At 30.8% G+C, this 17,559-nt stretch overlaps 3 protein-coding genes across 3 annotated transcripts; all 3 read left to right on the top strand.

Moving 5' to 3' along the window:
* Positions 1-1,913: 1,913 nt before the first annotated feature.
* LOC137815375 (uncharacterized) lies at positions 1,914-5,135 on the top strand. Its single transcript, XM_068618517.1, has 6 exons — positions 1,914-2,340; positions 2,392-3,116; positions 3,223-3,632; positions 3,712-4,020; positions 4,108-4,192; positions 4,275-5,135. Exons 1-6 carry the CDS (start codon positions 1,914-1,916, stop codon positions 5,133-5,135), a joined length of 2,817 nt encoding a protein of 938 aa, XP_068474618.1.
* Positions 5,136-5,218: 83 nt separating this feature from the next.
* LOC137815374 (uncharacterized) lies at positions 5,219-7,189 on the top strand. Its single transcript, XM_068618516.1, has 5 exons — positions 5,219-5,757; positions 5,861-5,972; positions 6,156-6,434; positions 6,638-6,742; positions 6,824-7,189. Exons 1-5 carry the CDS (start codon positions 5,219-5,221, stop codon positions 7,187-7,189), a joined length of 1,401 nt encoding a protein of 466 aa, XP_068474617.1.
* Positions 7,190-10,340: 3,151 nt separating this feature from the next.
* Positions 10,341-13,044, top strand: LOC137813342 (cytochrome b-c1 complex subunit 7-2, mitochondrial-like). Its single transcript, XM_068615523.1, has 4 exons — positions 10,341-10,591; positions 10,680-10,837; positions 11,504-11,551; positions 12,773-13,044. Exons 1-4 carry the CDS (start codon positions 10,498-10,500, stop codon positions 12,839-12,841), a joined length of 369 nt encoding a protein of 122 aa, XP_068471624.1. The 5' UTR covers positions 10,341-10,497; the 3' UTR covers positions 12,842-13,044.
* Positions 13,045-17,559: the final 4,515 nt, after the last annotated feature.

Raw genomic sequence — 17,559 nt, 5'->3', positions numbered from 1 at the left:
ATATTAAGTACTTCTTTGTTTAAAAATAGATGTTGTTTGTGTTGATGTTTTTTAATTTTTTAATTTTGATATTTTTTAGATTTTTTTTTTATAATTTACACGAATTAGAATATAAGATAAGGAAAGAAACTATGTTTAATACCCTTTCGAATTATACAATAAATAAAAGTGTAAACTATTTATCGAGTAAAATATTATATAAATTTTATATATAAGAAAACATTTTCAATTTTTAATTTTGGTCATACAAATACTCAAGAGTTTTATTTTTATTAGATGTAATGCGATAATACAAACCCCTAAAAATTATTTGAGTGTATTATTTTATTTATTATTATTTTTTAAATAAACATTAAATACTATTGTTTTGTATATATAAGAGAAGAAGAAAAACAAGTTATAAAACATGATGATGGGCCGAACAAGACTGGCGTATAATAAATTGGTGGCCGATTGGATAAAAAATTGGCACATAAGAAAAACATCAAAATTGGCCAAGTGGAGCATGATTGTAAAAGAAAGTAAGAGGAAAAAAAATAAATAAATAAAAATTATATTTTAAAACTCATATTTTTTTTTCTTATTTTTACTTTACAACTCTTTTTAATAATAAAATATTATATTTAATTAAAAAAATATAAATAAAATTTTGAAATAAAATAATAATATTTTTAGTTGCTACATATAAGTATAAAAAGTTGATGGGTTCAAAATGTTCCAAACACAAAATGGAAACGAATCCACTTTTATTACAAATGCAACAAAAATAAATTGTCAAAATAATTATCAGTGTAGTTGAAATATCAATTTCACATATATTTAAGATTTTTCAATTGAGTCCTTATTAAAAAAAATATTTTATATTTCAAATGACAAAGTTTGATTGTGTAGCCTTAAGTAACACCACTACAAGAAAAACCTGTATTACCCATGGATAATTACCCATGAACTTTTTTTGGTATGTAAATAGGTTTTTACCTACCAAAAATTTCGTAGGTAATGTTATTCTACATAAAAAGGGGAGAAAGGACTTTACGTACGAAAGTTAAGGTGGTGGGAAAGTTTTTAATGTATTTTAAAGTAATTTTTTTTTTTTAAAAAAATATGTTGGTTTCCTTCTGAGGAACATTCCTCTCCACTCACCTCTCAAACACTCTCACACTCCTGCTCCCTTGACTGAAACAGGTTTCCTAAACTGAAACACGAGTTTTTGTTTGAAAACGTCAATGGAGGTTCTGAAATCCTAAACCAAACCGTGAGAATGTGAGAAACCGAAACTGTAACACCTTCGAAGCTCCAAAACGCCCAAAGAATGAAACTTTGAAGTTCCCGTTTTTTCTCTCCCAGTCTCTGTTTCATTTGAAGATTTCAACCCAAATTCGTGTCTTCCGAAATCTACACTGAAATCCCCAATTTTTGGTTTCAATTTGTGAAACCAAAAGCCCTAATCTGGTGTTCGTGATTGTAAACCTAAATCTTGAATGGTGACTTCGAAAATTTCGTGAAAACCCAATGAAAAGCGTCGTCGTGGTCGTCGTCGTGGCCTGAAGCGCAGACGTTTCAAGGGCGATTTACAGAGGCTTATTCAAAGGTATTGAATTTTTTTCCTTTGATTTAGTGTACGATAATGTTCAGTTGGATTACTTAACATTTAAAGTGAGTTTAGAGAGGTGAGCGGTGCGATGCGGCGGTGCGATGCGGTGGCTCACCGCTTCCACCGTTTAGCACCTATAAATAATACCTATAATAAGCAAGCACATATTCCCTTACCTGTACTTCCTTCTATGTTCAGTATTCTGTTTTTTCTCTGTTCGGAATTCCCAATTGGGTTTCCTTCCTTCAGCTTTCTCTTGGATTCAATTCTACGTTCAGTTACATACCACTATAACCAATGCTTAGATTTTATCACAACAATGTTGTCGGATGCTACACCAATAAAAGAGGGTTTGCCAAAAAGTTATTATGATGCTAAGAGGTTAGTGTCAATGTTGGGGTTGAAGGCTAAGAGGATAGATTGTTGTGTAAAAGGTTGTATGCTTTTTTATGACAATGAATATGGGAAAAATGATGGACGACTACTACAGTGTAAATTTTGTCATCATGCACGATATCATGACCCAAGAGTTGGAACAAGTAAAAGAAAACCAATTTCTCTGAAAAGAATGTTCTATTTTCCTATAATTCCAAGATTACAAAGATTGTTTGCATCTATGCAAACTTCAGGACAAATGACATGGCACTATGATAATAGAAGACCTTCGGGTGTGCTACGACATCCCTCAGATGGTGAAGCTTGGAAACATTTTGATCAATTACATCCTGAATTTGCCGCTGAGCCACGTAATGTATGACTTGGTTTATGCTCTGATGGATTTAATCCATATATTCAAGCATCAGCAAAACCTTACTCTTGTTGGCCAGTAATTGTCACCCCATATAATCTTCCTCCTGAAATGTGCATGTCTAGACCCTATATGTTTTTGAGTTGTCTCATTCCCGGTCCACATAATCCGAAGGCTCGTATCGATGTTTATTTGCAACCACTTATCGATGATCTTAAAAAGTTGTGGAGTGGTGTTGAAACATACGATATTTCAAGGAAGCAAAACTTTATGATGCGAGCAAGTCTAATGTGGACAATTAATGACTTCCCTGCATATGGCATGTTGTCTGGTTGGGGGACTCAAGGTAAATTGGCTTGCCCGTATTGCATGGAGCACACAAAGGCCTTTAGATTAGAACATGGACAAAAAAATAGTTGGTTTGACTCACACCGTAGGTTCTTGCCTAATGATCATACATTTAGGAGGAATAAAAAGGCTTTCAAAAAGGACAAAGTTGAAATGGGTGGACCACCACCTATGTTGACATCTGAAGAGGTTTGGAATATAGTTAGGAATCTACCAACAGTCATAGATGAGCCTCACAGGTCGAAATTACCAGGTTATGGAGAGTGGCATAATTGGACAAAAAGAAGTATCTTTTGGGATCTTCCATATTGGAAAGATAATTTATTGAGGCACAATCTTGATGTTATGCATATAGAGAAAAATTTCTTTGACAATATATTTAACACCGTCATGGATGTAAAAGGTAAAACAAAGGACAATGATAAGGCAAGAAAAGACCTAACATTGCATTGTAGGAGACCTGATTTGGAGTTAAAGTTGCAAGCTAATGGGAAGATTCTAAAACCAAAAGCAAATTACACTTTAACTACAGGGGACAAAGTTAGTTTATCAATGGATAAAAGAACTTCGTATGCCTGATGGTTATTCTTCAAATTTGGCAAGATGTGTGGATGTAGACAAGGGGAAGATGCTTGGGATGAAAAGTCATGATTGTCATATATTCATGGAGTGTTTACTTCCTATTGCATTTCATTCATTACCAGTGCATGTTTTGAATCCACTTATTGAAGTTAGCCATTTCTTCAAAGATTTGTGCTCGGCAACAATAAAGGATCATGACTTGGTTAGAATGGAAGAAAATATTTCAATCATTCTTTGCAAGTTGGAGAGAGTATTCCCCCCTGCATTCTTTGATTCAATGGAACACCTTCCAATTCATCTTGCAAATGAAGCAAGACTTGGTGGACCAGTTCAATATAGATGGATGTATCCATTTGAAAGGTATGAAAAATATTATTGTTATTATGTCAAAATAATTCATTTATTTGTCTAAATCCATCTCCAATTTACTTAATTATAGGTTTATGGGTGATTCTAAACGCTCAGTGAAAAATAAGGCTCAAGTTGAAGGATCAATTTCTGCATCTTACTTGCACCGAGAAACAATTCACTTTTGTTCCCACTATTTCAAGAACTTCATGTTGTCACCACGAAATCGTAGAAATGAAATACCTCGTGGAATTGAAAGTTTTCCATCAATGTTATCCATCTTTAACCAGCCTGGTCGTTCTTCAAGAAAAAAGTTAATCCATTGGTTCAACCATAAAGAATGGAACTCTGTCCATGTTCATGTTTTGATCAATTGCAACGAAGTAAAACCATACCTCGAGTGAGTATATCAAATAATTGACTTCAATTTTTGAAAAAATTGATCCTCTAAATAAACCATTCTTGATTGTTTTAATATGTTTCACAGTTCATTCTTGCAATCTAAACAAATAAGCTCATCAAATGCATCAAATGATATACATGCACATTTCCCTGAATGGTTTACGGGTCAGGTATGATCAACTCAATGTGATTAAGTTATGTCTTATTTAACCTAAAAAAATATAGATAAGTCAGTATCTCTTGCCTTTGTAGGTTACAAGTGAGCCTTTAAATGTAAGAAACATACACTTAAGGGAATTATCATATGGCCCTTTCACATGTGCTAATGAATGGCACACTTACTTCGTCAATGGGTACAAATTTCACACTCATGCATGGAGCAAGGGGAAAAAAACAATAAATAGTGGTGTTTATGTAAAGGGGCTCACGGAAGGAGGCCATGATGATTTCTATGGACTCATTGAACACATATATGAGCTAGAGTACAATTCTTCGAGCTCCCCGAAGAAAATGGTGGTATTTTATTGTCAGTGGTTTGATCCATCACATAAAGGTACAATAGTGGATCCTAAATATGGAATTGTGGACATTCACATCGAGAAAAGGTATTTACCCTTTGATCCATTTATCCTTGCACATAATGTAAGACAAGTATATTATGTCCCCTATCCAACATCAAGAAAGGACAAAAAAAGTTGGTGTGTTGCAATTAAAACAAAGCCTAGAGGTCGCATTGAATCTCTTGATATGGAAGATGATGTTCCTTACCAAATAGATGAAATGTCTCATGTAAATGAAGTAATTGAAGTTGAAGGTATTTTAGGATTCCAACATTCGCAAGTTCATGTTGAAGAAGTGGACGAAGATAATGAATTTCAAGATTTTCAAGAAGAGGATAATGAAGAGGAGTTTGAAGATAGTGAAAATGGGGACACTGAAGATGATTATACTGGAGAGGATAGTGAAGATGGGCAACTTGAACAAAATGATTCAGAAGAAGACAATGAAGAACATGAATTTGATGATGATAGAATTATGTGCTATGAATACATTATGGGATTGTTACTGTTGCTATTTTCTTGTTTATGTAATAACATAATGATTCTTCTGTGAAAGAAACTTTTATTATGTTGTGTGTTTTTAATTGCAGTATGTTCCTTTCATTTATAATTGATAATATAATTTTTTGGTTATAGATGTCTTCAGGAGGATGTGACCAACCAAAACCTTACTTATCTGGTCAAAATAAGGGGAAAAGAGTAATGAAGCGTAAAAGGCCACGATATGTGCTTAAAGTAAATATTCCACCCCCACCAAATGCACCTATTACACATGAACCTTCCCCATCCCCAACTCCTGCACATACATCTTCTCCTACCCCAGGTCTCACGCCTATCTCTACAGCTGCATCTTTTCCATGTCCTAGGACTGCAGACATACCTTTTCAATCAAGAAGAGACATTTCTCCCACCACATCTTCCCCAACCCCAGTTGTGGCATCAGCGCCTTCTCCATCAGGTACAGGACCCTCAACATCATCAGTACCATCACCATTGTCAAGGGTTACACCATTATCAACACCCTCACCGCTATCAGTGCCTTCTAGAATCAATGATTGTGCTATTGGGGAAGGTGCGCAGATTTACCGTGATAGAGGTGATGCAGAATCAAACAATGAGGATGACACTCTCTCAGTTGGTCATGCTCTTCCTATGATTTCACCTTATGGTAATGGGTAAGTAAAGACCATAAATAAAATCTTTCACATTATTTCTTTTATCAATTTATTATCTAATAATTTCTTTATTACTTGTTTTTTTAAGGTTTCATCCATGTAGGGTTGCATCACAGGCAATCACATTCATCATTAAACAACAATACTGTCAGCCATGGCTTACATGGGGTTCAATGACTGATGAAGACAGAGAAATCTTCTTCAAACGTTTTAAAGTATTTCTTCTTATATTTAATATTAACAATACTTGTTATATTATACATGTTGCATTTAATTAAAATGTCAATTTCTTTTGGTATTTGGCATCTTCCATAATTGAATTCTCAGTTATTATTTATTTAAAGTGTTGTATTAAAAAATTCTTCACTTTTTTAACTATAAATTTTGTGTTTACATAGAAAAAAGTCTGTTGGAAACCTGAACATGAGGAAAGGATTAAAAAAAACTTCCACTCAAAAGCCGCACATAGGTTATCTGAAATGTTCATGGAAGCTAGAAAAAATGGGAAAAAGCCTATTTGGATGTTTGATGATGTCTGGACTTCTTTGCTATCTCAGTGGAATTCACCTGACTTTCGTTCCAAGTGTAGTCAAAACCAAAAAAACCGAACATCTGACACAGGTGGTTCTTTACACACAGGTGGCTCCATTAGTACACATGAGCATGCCATTCGCATGGTATGTATTCACGAAACATATAAGTTACATTGGACTTTGTTTGTAATTGGTTTTGAATTATGTTTTATGATTACATATTATTCTATTATACAATGTTTGAAGGTTAGATATTTGATAATACTACATTGGATTATATCAAGTTTAAGAAGTTGGATGGTATTGTTTTGCATAAAAATAATATTATTTATGTTTGTTGTTTATAGGCAAAACAGTTGGGTCGTCCTGTATATATTGATGAGGTATTTATGCAGACTCATATACAAAAAAGTAGTGGTGAATTTGTTGATGAAAGATCGAGACGTACACACGTGAGTTACATTTTGTTGTTATTTTTCTTTATTTTAGTTATATATTGTACATATGACATTATTTTTGTGTATCAATAATAGGAAGAATTTCAGAGTAGACTTTCCCAAGTTAGATCAGAGGTTGCATCTGGATCATCCCCCATAGATTCTGCAGAGGAAGACAGAATTAGACTTGAAAGTTGGCTTCTTGCAGCAGGTGGCAAGAAGAAAGGTCGAATCTACGGGGTTGGAGACTTGGCTCATAACTTTAAACGTGGTAATACTCTCACCTATAATCAACCTTCAAGTTCCTCTGAGGATTCACCAAGCGTTTTGTTGCTAAAGGAAGAAGTTCGAAATTATAAGGAACACAATGATAAACTCACCGAGCATGTGAAATCATTGGTTAGTATCATTCTTCCTTTCCTTCCTTCCGAAGCACGAAGTTCTGTTGCTCAACAATCTTAACAAGTATTGTCGCCACAAGAACCGCTAAGGCAAAAGGAACCACCTACGCAACAACAAGATGACGATAATCATTATGCAGATTATTAGGATTATGTTTGTAGTTTTTTTGAACAACAAATTACATTACAAGTTCACTTGACTTTTGAATTAGGATCTTTAGTTATGTTTCAAGTTTGTTTTGATTTTTAGATGTTTCAAGTGGACTTGACTTTATATTATGTTATCTTTTATATGATGAGACTTTAATTATGTTATATTTGAATTTGAAATTAAATGTGTGTTGGATATGTTAAATTATACAGGTTTTAAAAAAGGCACTCATTTAAATGTATGAATAGACATTTTGATGGATGCATGATTACATACGGAATTACCTACGGATTGATGTTCGTGGGTATTACCCACGGACGGAGGTTCGTGGATATTACCCACGGACGAAGGTTCGTGGGTATTCCCTACGGACTGATGTTCGTGGGTATTCCCCACGGACTGATGTTCGTGGGTATTCCCCACGGACTGATGTTCGTGGGTATTACCCACGGACTGATGTTCGTGGGTATTACCCACGGACTGATGTTACCTACGGATTCATATTTCGTAGGTAAATTACCGACGCCAACATTACATCCGAATTTTTTTCCGTGGGAAATCCGTAGGTAATGTTGATTTACCTACGGATTTCTGCTGTTACATACGGATTTTGTCCGTAGGTAAATCGGTTTTTTTTTTAGTCCACCACATACTTAGATATTAAGAGAATTAAATTTCTAGAACTACAATTATCTTTATTGAAAATTAAATCATTTCATTTTATAAATTAAATATTAAAATAAAAAGAAAATAAACTAAATGGGGACACGAAATAATGTTCTTCGGTAAAGATAATTAGGATTGCAAAACTTCATTTTTCTTATTGTCCAATTTCAGAGTGTTCTACTTGAGTTTCTTCCATTTGATTTTGCCATCAAATAGGACTATGGGAATGTTATTTTGTTTCGTCATTGTTATATCTCTCCACATACAAATAAATGCTTAATTAAGTTTTAAGGTTATTATAAATTTGAATATTTTCAATTGAGTTTCTATTAAAAAAATTGTTTTATATTTTAATTGATTTTATATCATTAATTGATTTTATATCATTCAGGTAGAACACCATGAATTTGGACAATAAGAAAAATAAAGTTATGGAACTTCAATTATCTTTATTAAAAATTATACAATTTCATTTTATAAATTAAATATTAAAATGAAAAAATCGAATTAACTATATGGGGACACAAAATGATGTCGTTTGGTAAAGATACTTAAAATTGAAAACTTCCATTTTTCTTATTATTCAAGTTCTTAGTTTTACTTGAGACTATAAAATCAAACAATCACATCACCTAAATCGGTGACAGAGACCGGATGAAAAAATATAAAAATTTTGGATACTTGAAAAACAATTTTTTTTTTAATAGAGGCTCAATAAAAATATTCAAATTGGTAAGAGACTTACAACTTAATTAAATTATTTTTTATTTTTATATGGAGACATGTAAGCAATAATAATGTAAAATAACAACATATCACATAAAATTAAATGATAGGGATTCAATTAAAAAATATAAAAAAATTGAATACTCAATATAACAAATTTTATTAATAGAAACTCAATTAAAAATATATAAAAAAATTATTAGGAACTTGAAATTTAATTAAGCCTACTCAAAATGAGCAAGTAGGTCATATAGGTTCCAATAACAAATAACAGTACCAAAAAAGGCTATGATGGATCCTTATAGATGATTCATAATATATGTTGAATATGAATCTCCTATTATTTTGAATCATCAACATGAACTTCATTTATTACTTGACTTGTAAAAAACAATATGAAACTAAAAGTTCAAAAGATAATTGTTTTACAAATATTAGTAAACCCAATTATCTCATGAGTTTAATGACACTTAAAAATGATAACGAAACAACATATACCAACTCCTAACTTAACATCTAGATTTGTTGGAAAATATAAAATAATAAATAGTTTCAAATACATTTTCACTTATCTCACTCAACTTACTCATTTCATATATAAAGTAGGAATTTGAGTCATAAACCTCAATAATTGTGTTTCCTCTATTTTACACCACTTCAATGACCTATCCCATGATTAATGTAATGTGAGTGTAATGTTTTTTAAACTTTAAAAGTTACACGTGCATTAAAAATTTGGTAATAATCTAATATTATCTATACGAGGGAATTTTTCTCATTATAACCGTTTTTTAATACATAGTTTTTTTTCTTCCAATTCTACCCTTATTTAATATATATCATTTTATTAGTACAATGAAGTATTTTTTTTTTATTTCATATGAATTACTGAAAAAATAAAATTATTTTTTAATTTTTTAAATTAATATTAATGTACAGTTTTAATATGCAGCCTAATTCCTCCACTCTTCCCTTAATTCTTTATTTTAAGGCAACAACATGAAAAAAGAGAGAGCATACACCCATCTCCACACAAAATCTCACATATCAAATAAAATAACCCCCCCTTCCAATCACTCTCTTCACTCCATTTCAAACAACTATATTATTTGGTAAAACCATTATTTTTTTTGTATATACCATCAACTCAATCATAACCTCAACGTGAACATCATCACATTCAAAACTATCAATGAAAGAAGAGAAAAAACTCAAAGAAGAAGAGAGGCTTAAACCAGAAAAAAAGAAAAAAAAAGTTGTTTAATCAATTCGTCATTTTTTTTACATGTTAATTTTTTTTTTTCAATTCAATTTATTCAAAATTATTTAAGTATGTATATTAAATTTTTATCATCGTAAAAATTGAATAAAAAAAATAAAAAACATGTTAATATCTGTGTTTCCATGGTTAAAATAAAAATAAAAGAGATGTTTATGTAAAAAAATTTAAAATTATGATACGTTAGTGTAATTTAATAAGATCTTACAAGTGCGGATATAATATACTTCAATTTTTTTTTTATTGATTATGATGTGTAGCCAATGACATTTACAATTTTAAATTGCTAATATATATATATATATATATATATATTATTTTTATTTTTTTTTATTATTTTATTTTCTTTCTCCTGTTAAATTAAATTATATATTATGTATAAAATTGGCAGTTGAGGAATAAACGACACGTCGTTGGGCAAAAGTAATAGTGGTAGACGCAAAGAGCGGTGTGGTGCAAAATAAGAAGCACTTGTTCCTTTTCTGTGACTATTCCATAAACTCTCTCTAACGAAAGGGCGAGAAAGAAAGCGAACAGAGCAATTGCAATGGCATCGTTTCTTCAATGGTTTCTCGATCCCAAGAAGAACTGGTTAGCCGCTCAGCACATGAAATCCCTCTCCCAACGCCTTCGCAAATACGGTTCATTCCTTCTCTCTCTCTTTTGTTCCCATTTCCGCAACCCTAATAGTACCGATTTCTGAAAATCGTTTTTCTTTTTTTAAATTAGGGCTCCGATACGACGATTTGTACGATCCTTACTACGATCTGGATGTGAAGGAGGCGCTGAATCGCCTCCCGAAGGAAGTGGTGGACGCGCGCCACGCGCGTCTCAAACGCGCCATCGACCTTTCCATGAAGCACCAGTACCTCCCTGACGATCTTCAGGTTTTTCCTCTTCTTATTTTTCGTCTATTTTATTGTTGAGCTTAGATTCGAGGTAGCTGGATGAAAAGGAAATGCGTTTTTTTGTTGTGACGGGTCCAATTGATTAGGGTTTTAGAGATAATGGATGTGTATGAATCTATTGCCTACAATTGTCTTCGATGGATGTGTATGAATCTATTACTTGGTATTGATTTGTTGCTTTTGTTTGGTTTTAGTTACATGCGAGATGGATGGGAAAAAAATCTTGTGTTGAAATTCTATGATGTGGCTGGGTCAAATTTGTTAGGTTAAAGACGTGATGGATGGATGGATGTGTATGAATGTATTGCTAAATGCTTACAGTTGACTGACTTTGAGGATGTACAGAGCCATGCTTTTGTATCAATATATGGCTAGGTAATAAGATATGCATTTGGAGGGTTTGAGAAGTTTAGTCACTGTAACCTAACCATGATGTGAACTACCTATAATATGGGACAGTCCACATTTTTGCAAAATGTCCTAAGTTGTCTAAGAAAACACTAAATAGTTGTGTTTGTTTCTTATGGATGTGAAGATTTAATGTCCATTTTAGAGTATGTGCATGTATGAAAGGTTGCATATTTTGACACGTTTAAGTAAGTTGATTTTGGATTCTCATATTTTCTGTTTTTGGCTTAATGACAGGCAATGCAAACACCGTTCAGGGGCTACCTTCAGGATATGCTGACTCTTGTAAGTGCTGTTGTGATGTATAACTAAATGTGTGTTTTGGTGGATGTTTCATTGTAATATTTGATAGAGGTTGATTACATCCTTCTTTATTCTCCGTGCCTTTTTGTGAAACCACTGAAAACAAAACTTGACAATGTGAACAGGATTTTCTAGTATGCATTTCTTATGTTGTTAGTGCTCTTGTTGTAGATAGGACTATCATTTCAAGAAATATAATATATTAAGTGGAAAAAAATGAAGACTTCCTGTGTTTCGCACTATCACTTCAATTCTGTAGCTCTCTTTGTGAGTGCCTACTTGCTATAATAATAGTCTGGCAAATTTTCTTTAGCTTAAAATAGCTTATCCCTCCGTGCTGCAACATCATTTTATTGGTTTGTTTGGATGAAGACACAAATCTGAGCGAAAACACAATTTTGCGTGCAAAATTATATTTGGAAAAGGTATTGATAATATTTCTTTTAGAACACACTATTCATAGAAAAGAAGAAACAAATTTCTTTTTTTGTTTGGTGGTTTGAGAGGGGAAGAAAGTTTTGTGACTCCCTATTTGTAATATTCAATTGGCTACTATTATGAAGCATGGTTTGTGAGCTTGTGCCTTCTGGGTATGGACTGGTCATTTGATGATGTTAGAAGTAATGCACAAAAAAGCTTTATTTTATTATGAAGTAGATATAATTATGTTTTTAGTCTCTGATATTCAGGATAAATTTGTTTTTGGCCCCTCAAATTAAAAATTTTAATTTATTTGTCCCTCTAGTTTTTGAAAAATGTTTTTAGTGCATGGTGAGACAGTACGGAAGTGATGTGTTACTCACAACATTTGACACATTTTATGTTTCGAGCAACATGTCACCATTTTTGTTAATGTTATCTGGCTTCAGGGACTAAAAACGCATTTTTTGAAATTTGATGAACTAAAATGTATTTTTCAATTTGAGGGGGACCAAAAACAGATTCATCCCACATTTTGGGGATTAGAAACATAGTTAAGCCTATAAAACATTATAAAATCAATCTATTACTTATTCAACTTACATTTTACGTTTTGATTGTAGTAGTATCATTTTCAGAATAGATTAGAATTTCCTTTTTAGTAGACGTTTATGATACTTCTTTGTACATGTAAGCAGAAAGTGTTAATCCTTAAATATGGCAATCAACAACCAAATTGCTGCTAAAATTGTCATTAAATGCTTTGCTGCTAATGACTTGCAGGTGAAGAGGGAGAGAGCAGAACGTGTAGCATTGGGAGGTTTGCCCCTATATCAACGATCTATTCCTTAAGTGCATTAAGTATTGCATGAAGGTATTTTATTTTCATTGGAGTGGAGGTTTAAATTGTATTGATGTTGTGGTAGAATGTTTTCTTTTAAGAAGAAAACGTGGACGGTTTCTTTGATAAACTTATATGAAATCGAATTTTTTAATGGTATAAACTTGCCTCAGCAGGCATTTTATAATAAATGACACTTTAGTCTTGAAATTTATAGCTCGCGTGTTCTTTTGGTTCTGTTTGCTTATGCATTACCTTTTGTATATGTTCCCGAAGGTCGATGCTATCTTGTTTGCATCGGCTTTTGTTTCAAAGAGGAACAAAAATATTTGCTACAATGTTATGCTTGGTGAATGAGTTGTCCAATCATCAAACACTACCATTTTTTTTACCTGTGATATTAATATGGTTGGGCGCTTTTATGCTTAGCAATTTATTTTCCCCTCTCAACGCCTACTATTGAAAATGTAAGTGATATTAAAAAGTGGTGTACGATCTTGTTTTAAAAACCAAAATTCAATGGTTTTTGGTGGAGAAACACCATGGAATAACCCTATATGGGATATTTACGAGGTCATAAATTTAAATTACAATACTGAAAACAGAAACTACTGAGTAGTTCATATTTAACACATTTTTTAGGAAAGATTTATTCCAAATGCTGACCTCTATGAAAGAAATGCTTGGCAACTAGGTTTCATAAGCAAAGAAAAGTAGCTGTATCTTCTAAAATGTTTCCTCCAGGGGTTAACAAAATTGAAATATATATTTTTTTCTCTAAAAGTCCTGTTCTATTATTTATGTGCTTTTGTTTTTTCATAATTCCTATGAGCAGAACTTTTCACATCGTTTTAGAAGTTAGAATAAATGTGTCATTTAATCTTTTATTTTATGAAGGCAAAATTATAAAATAAAAGTTGATGCTTTTTTATAAGTAAAATATTTAAATATTAAAGTCAGTTACAAAATATATAGATAAATTTAGTATGATTATTATATTATAAGGAAATGAAAATAAAATAAGGGGTGCTACTGCTATATTTTTTAAAATATAGAAAAAAAGTATGTATTTAAAAGTTACATAGATGTGAGAATTAAAACTTTTTGAGTAAATTTTCCAAATAATTTAGTTTGTTTTCATTTCTCTTATTTCCAAATGTAGCATTTTAGGTTTTTCCAAGTGTTTGTTAAATTACCTTGTTTCATCCCTATGAAGATTATATTAAACTAGGATATAAGTATAATTTTTAAAATATAAGATTCGGATTTATGTGTAAAAGTATCTTTAAAAGTATGTTCTAAATTTTGTTGGAGTTATTTTTTTATCACAGGTTCAAAAGAATTTGTTCTTATTTTTATAATCATAATAAAAAATTATACAATAAATTTGAGTTTTTATAAAGTTATTGTATTTATACATTTTAAAATTGTGTTAGAATTTTAAAAAATCTAACAAATATTTTTTTGAGTTAAACACTTCACTGATAAGTGTTGACATGTGTTCGACATGAATACGCCATTTAAGAAAGATTTGTTCGAGTTTATGACAGTAACTTTTTGTAGCCTCGCGATTTCTTCTTTCAGGTTTTAAAAATGTCTAAATTAAGAAAGATTTGTTCGAGTCTATGACAATAACTTTTTGTAGCCTCGCGATTTCTTCTTTCAGGTTTGAAAATGTCTAAAGTCAACATTGTAAAATTTGAAAACACATTTTAGATTATAGAAAATGTATTTTTAAATGTGAAAATATATTTGAAAATATTGAATAGTAGAATTTAAAATATATTTATAAATTTCTGAATTATGAAATATGAAATGTATTCTAAATTACAGTGAACTATATTTTAGGATTTTCAAATTATGTAATTTTGAAATTTATTTTTGAATTATGGAATTTAAAATGCATTTTCAGATTGTATAATTTAGATGTTGTTTTGAATTGTGCAATGGAATGTGTTTTTGGATTATAGAGAACATATATTGAATTAATTCAAAATGCGTTTTTAAATTAGGTAGTTGTATAATTTAGAATACTTTGTAATTCAAAATATATTTTCAGATCAAGCATAAATATATGTATGATTATATAAGTCACAATAAATATATATATATATATATATATATTTTATAATCTAAAATATATTTTTGAATTTATAATTGTACAGCCTGAAATAAATTTCTGAATTATATAAAGTCCATACATTATTTGGACTTTTAATAGATCTATAAAAATGTAAAAGTATAGGATAAGGTATAAAGATAGAAAAGAAGAACCCCTGAACTATTTGAAAGATCAAAAACGTATTTAAACATAGAAGACAAACAAGTTTATAATATCCTTTACTTATTTATAAGCTAGTTTTCATTTATAGAAACGTTTCTTTTTTGTAAGCATTTATAGAAAAAATTGTATATGCCATGTAAGGACACATTTTAAAATGTTTTAACTAGCCTAGTATAGGGTCTTTCTTCTTCTATCAAACAAATTTCTTATTGCACTCCATCATTTCTGGAAAAGAAGGTTCTACCCTTTAAAAAAAATTCTTTCTGGAATGTTTCTGAAACATATTTTTTGAATTTCAAATCTTCCATTTGAAAGTTAAAAAATGTTTTAGAAAAGATACTTCAAAATGGTATTTTTGTCTTCTGGATTTTTTATTTTGGAAACACTTTTTGCTTTTAAAACATCTCTTATTCCAAATCAACTAAAATTGTTAAGAGTAATTAGAGTATTTTGAAGAATGTAGGTGTGCAGGAAGAAAACCCGACTAGTTTATTGGGTAGTTCAGTACACTTTCTAGAGTCCAAAAATTTTCTCATTTTTTATTGACTCATTCTTGACAAACAATTATTGATGAAAAAGGCAAATTCTCCCTCCACCTCCTACCTTTCCTTGCACTTCATATTAATTATTAAAAGTCAATTTTAATCATTTTAAATTTTTTAAAATAATTTTAAATAAAGTATAACATACTTTTAAATAATTTCATTTGCATTCATGCATCCTCATACCTCTCTTTTAGTCTCAACTCTTCCATTTTTTTCTAACTGAAGCGTTTGGAGAAGTAATTTTATCATTTGAGTGTGTATGAGAATTGATGAAAAAATTTGTTGCTGGAATTTTTTTTTGAGTTTTGAACTATTTTTTTTGGATTACGTGACTTATGGATTGTAGAATCTGAAAGGTATATCTTAGATTAAAAAATACCTATTAGATTACATAATACATTTTTAAATTATATTTTAGATTATATAATCATAAAAATATTTTCGAGTTCAAAAATATATTCTGAATTCTACAATATGAAAGCTTGTTAAAAGAAAAATTGTGATTTTCAAATTGTACAATTTAGAATACAATTTTAGTTAAGGGGATCTTATAAATTGTACCAAAAAAATAAATAAATAAATATAAACAAATTAAAACACAACTACTACTAGTAAACACATAACAAAAATTTTGGTCTAAATTAGTTTCTATTTTTGTTAAATGGTTTCTAATTTGGTATCTAATTAACTACCAAAATTTTTTTTATGTGTTTACTAATTTAGTCTCTAAAATTGTCTCTAATTTAGTCACTATAGTAACTAATTATTTTTTGTCTCTATTTTTATTTCATGATTTTTCTTGTAGTGTAATGTCTATCGGTTAAATTGACATCTTAAATTTTGTATCTAATCTTGTATATCTTATAAATGTTTTGTGCGGTGTCTGATTGCTTAGTATTTTTTTATAATTTTATGATTCGAGAACTGTCTTGTTTTTAACTTAAAAACTTGTTTTTTCATATTTACATTTAGGATAATGTAATTAGATCATCAAAATTTAGTCTTATTTGTTATTATTAAGATAACGGGTTGTTTTCACAAAGCTAGATTATTGATAAGGACTAAAATTTTTATGATAAATTATCTATTCATGCATTAGATCATTTATACCTTAAAAATATTCAATGAACAATTATTGAAGGTAAAATTTGTAGTAAATAAGGTATTAAAACACTAATAATGTTGATTTTTTAAGGTGTGAGTGATATCTCACTGTCCGTAAGGATTTATCCACGGTATATTGCTCAAGTTCTCTAAGATACAACAGGAACTTTTCAAATAATATTGAAGATATCAAAACTAGCAAGCAAACAACTCTCTTAATAAAGAGTAAAAAACCTAGGATACTTGGAAAAATTAGAAAGTAGAAGAAAATAATAAAGGAATGAAAAGGAAGAGAGGAAGCCATAAGTGAGATGTGCTTTTCAGAGTAAAGAGAGACACATATTTATAGATGGAGAACATTGAACGGTTTCAGAGTTATCCCGCCGGAAAAAGAGAAGGCCACCTAAAATGGAGGAAGTCGCTCCTCCGTTCTAGGTTGTGTCGGATCTGGAACTTTCAAGAAGATCGAAGAGGATCGCGGAAGACCAAGTTTTGAGGAGAAGATCCAAAGAAAAACTCATCCAACAACAATGAAGAGCTCCACAAGATTCTCTGCAACGTCTCATTAATGATCTTTAGCAACATCTTCAGCTTTTATAATATTTCTATTTCTCGCGTTCGATCTACAATTATGCGAGTCATACCTTAATATATAGTTTAGTTTCTTTTGAGTTTGATGGTTAAAATAGAAATGAATCTCCTCCAAATTGCATGAGAAGGTCTACAACCAAGAATAGGAGCAATAATGACACTAAAAAAGAAAATTGTAACAAAGCTAACATGTGATCATGTTCCC

Source organism: Phaseolus vulgaris, chromosome 1, assembly GCF_000499845.2.
Source record: "Phaseolus vulgaris cultivar G19833 chromosome 1, P. vulgaris v2.0, whole genome shotgun sequence".
Classification (NCBI taxonomy): domain Eukaryota; kingdom Viridiplantae; phylum Streptophyta; class Magnoliopsida; order Fabales; family Fabaceae; genus Phaseolus; species Phaseolus vulgaris.
This window is presented reverse-complemented; position numbering and strand designations above follow the sequence as displayed.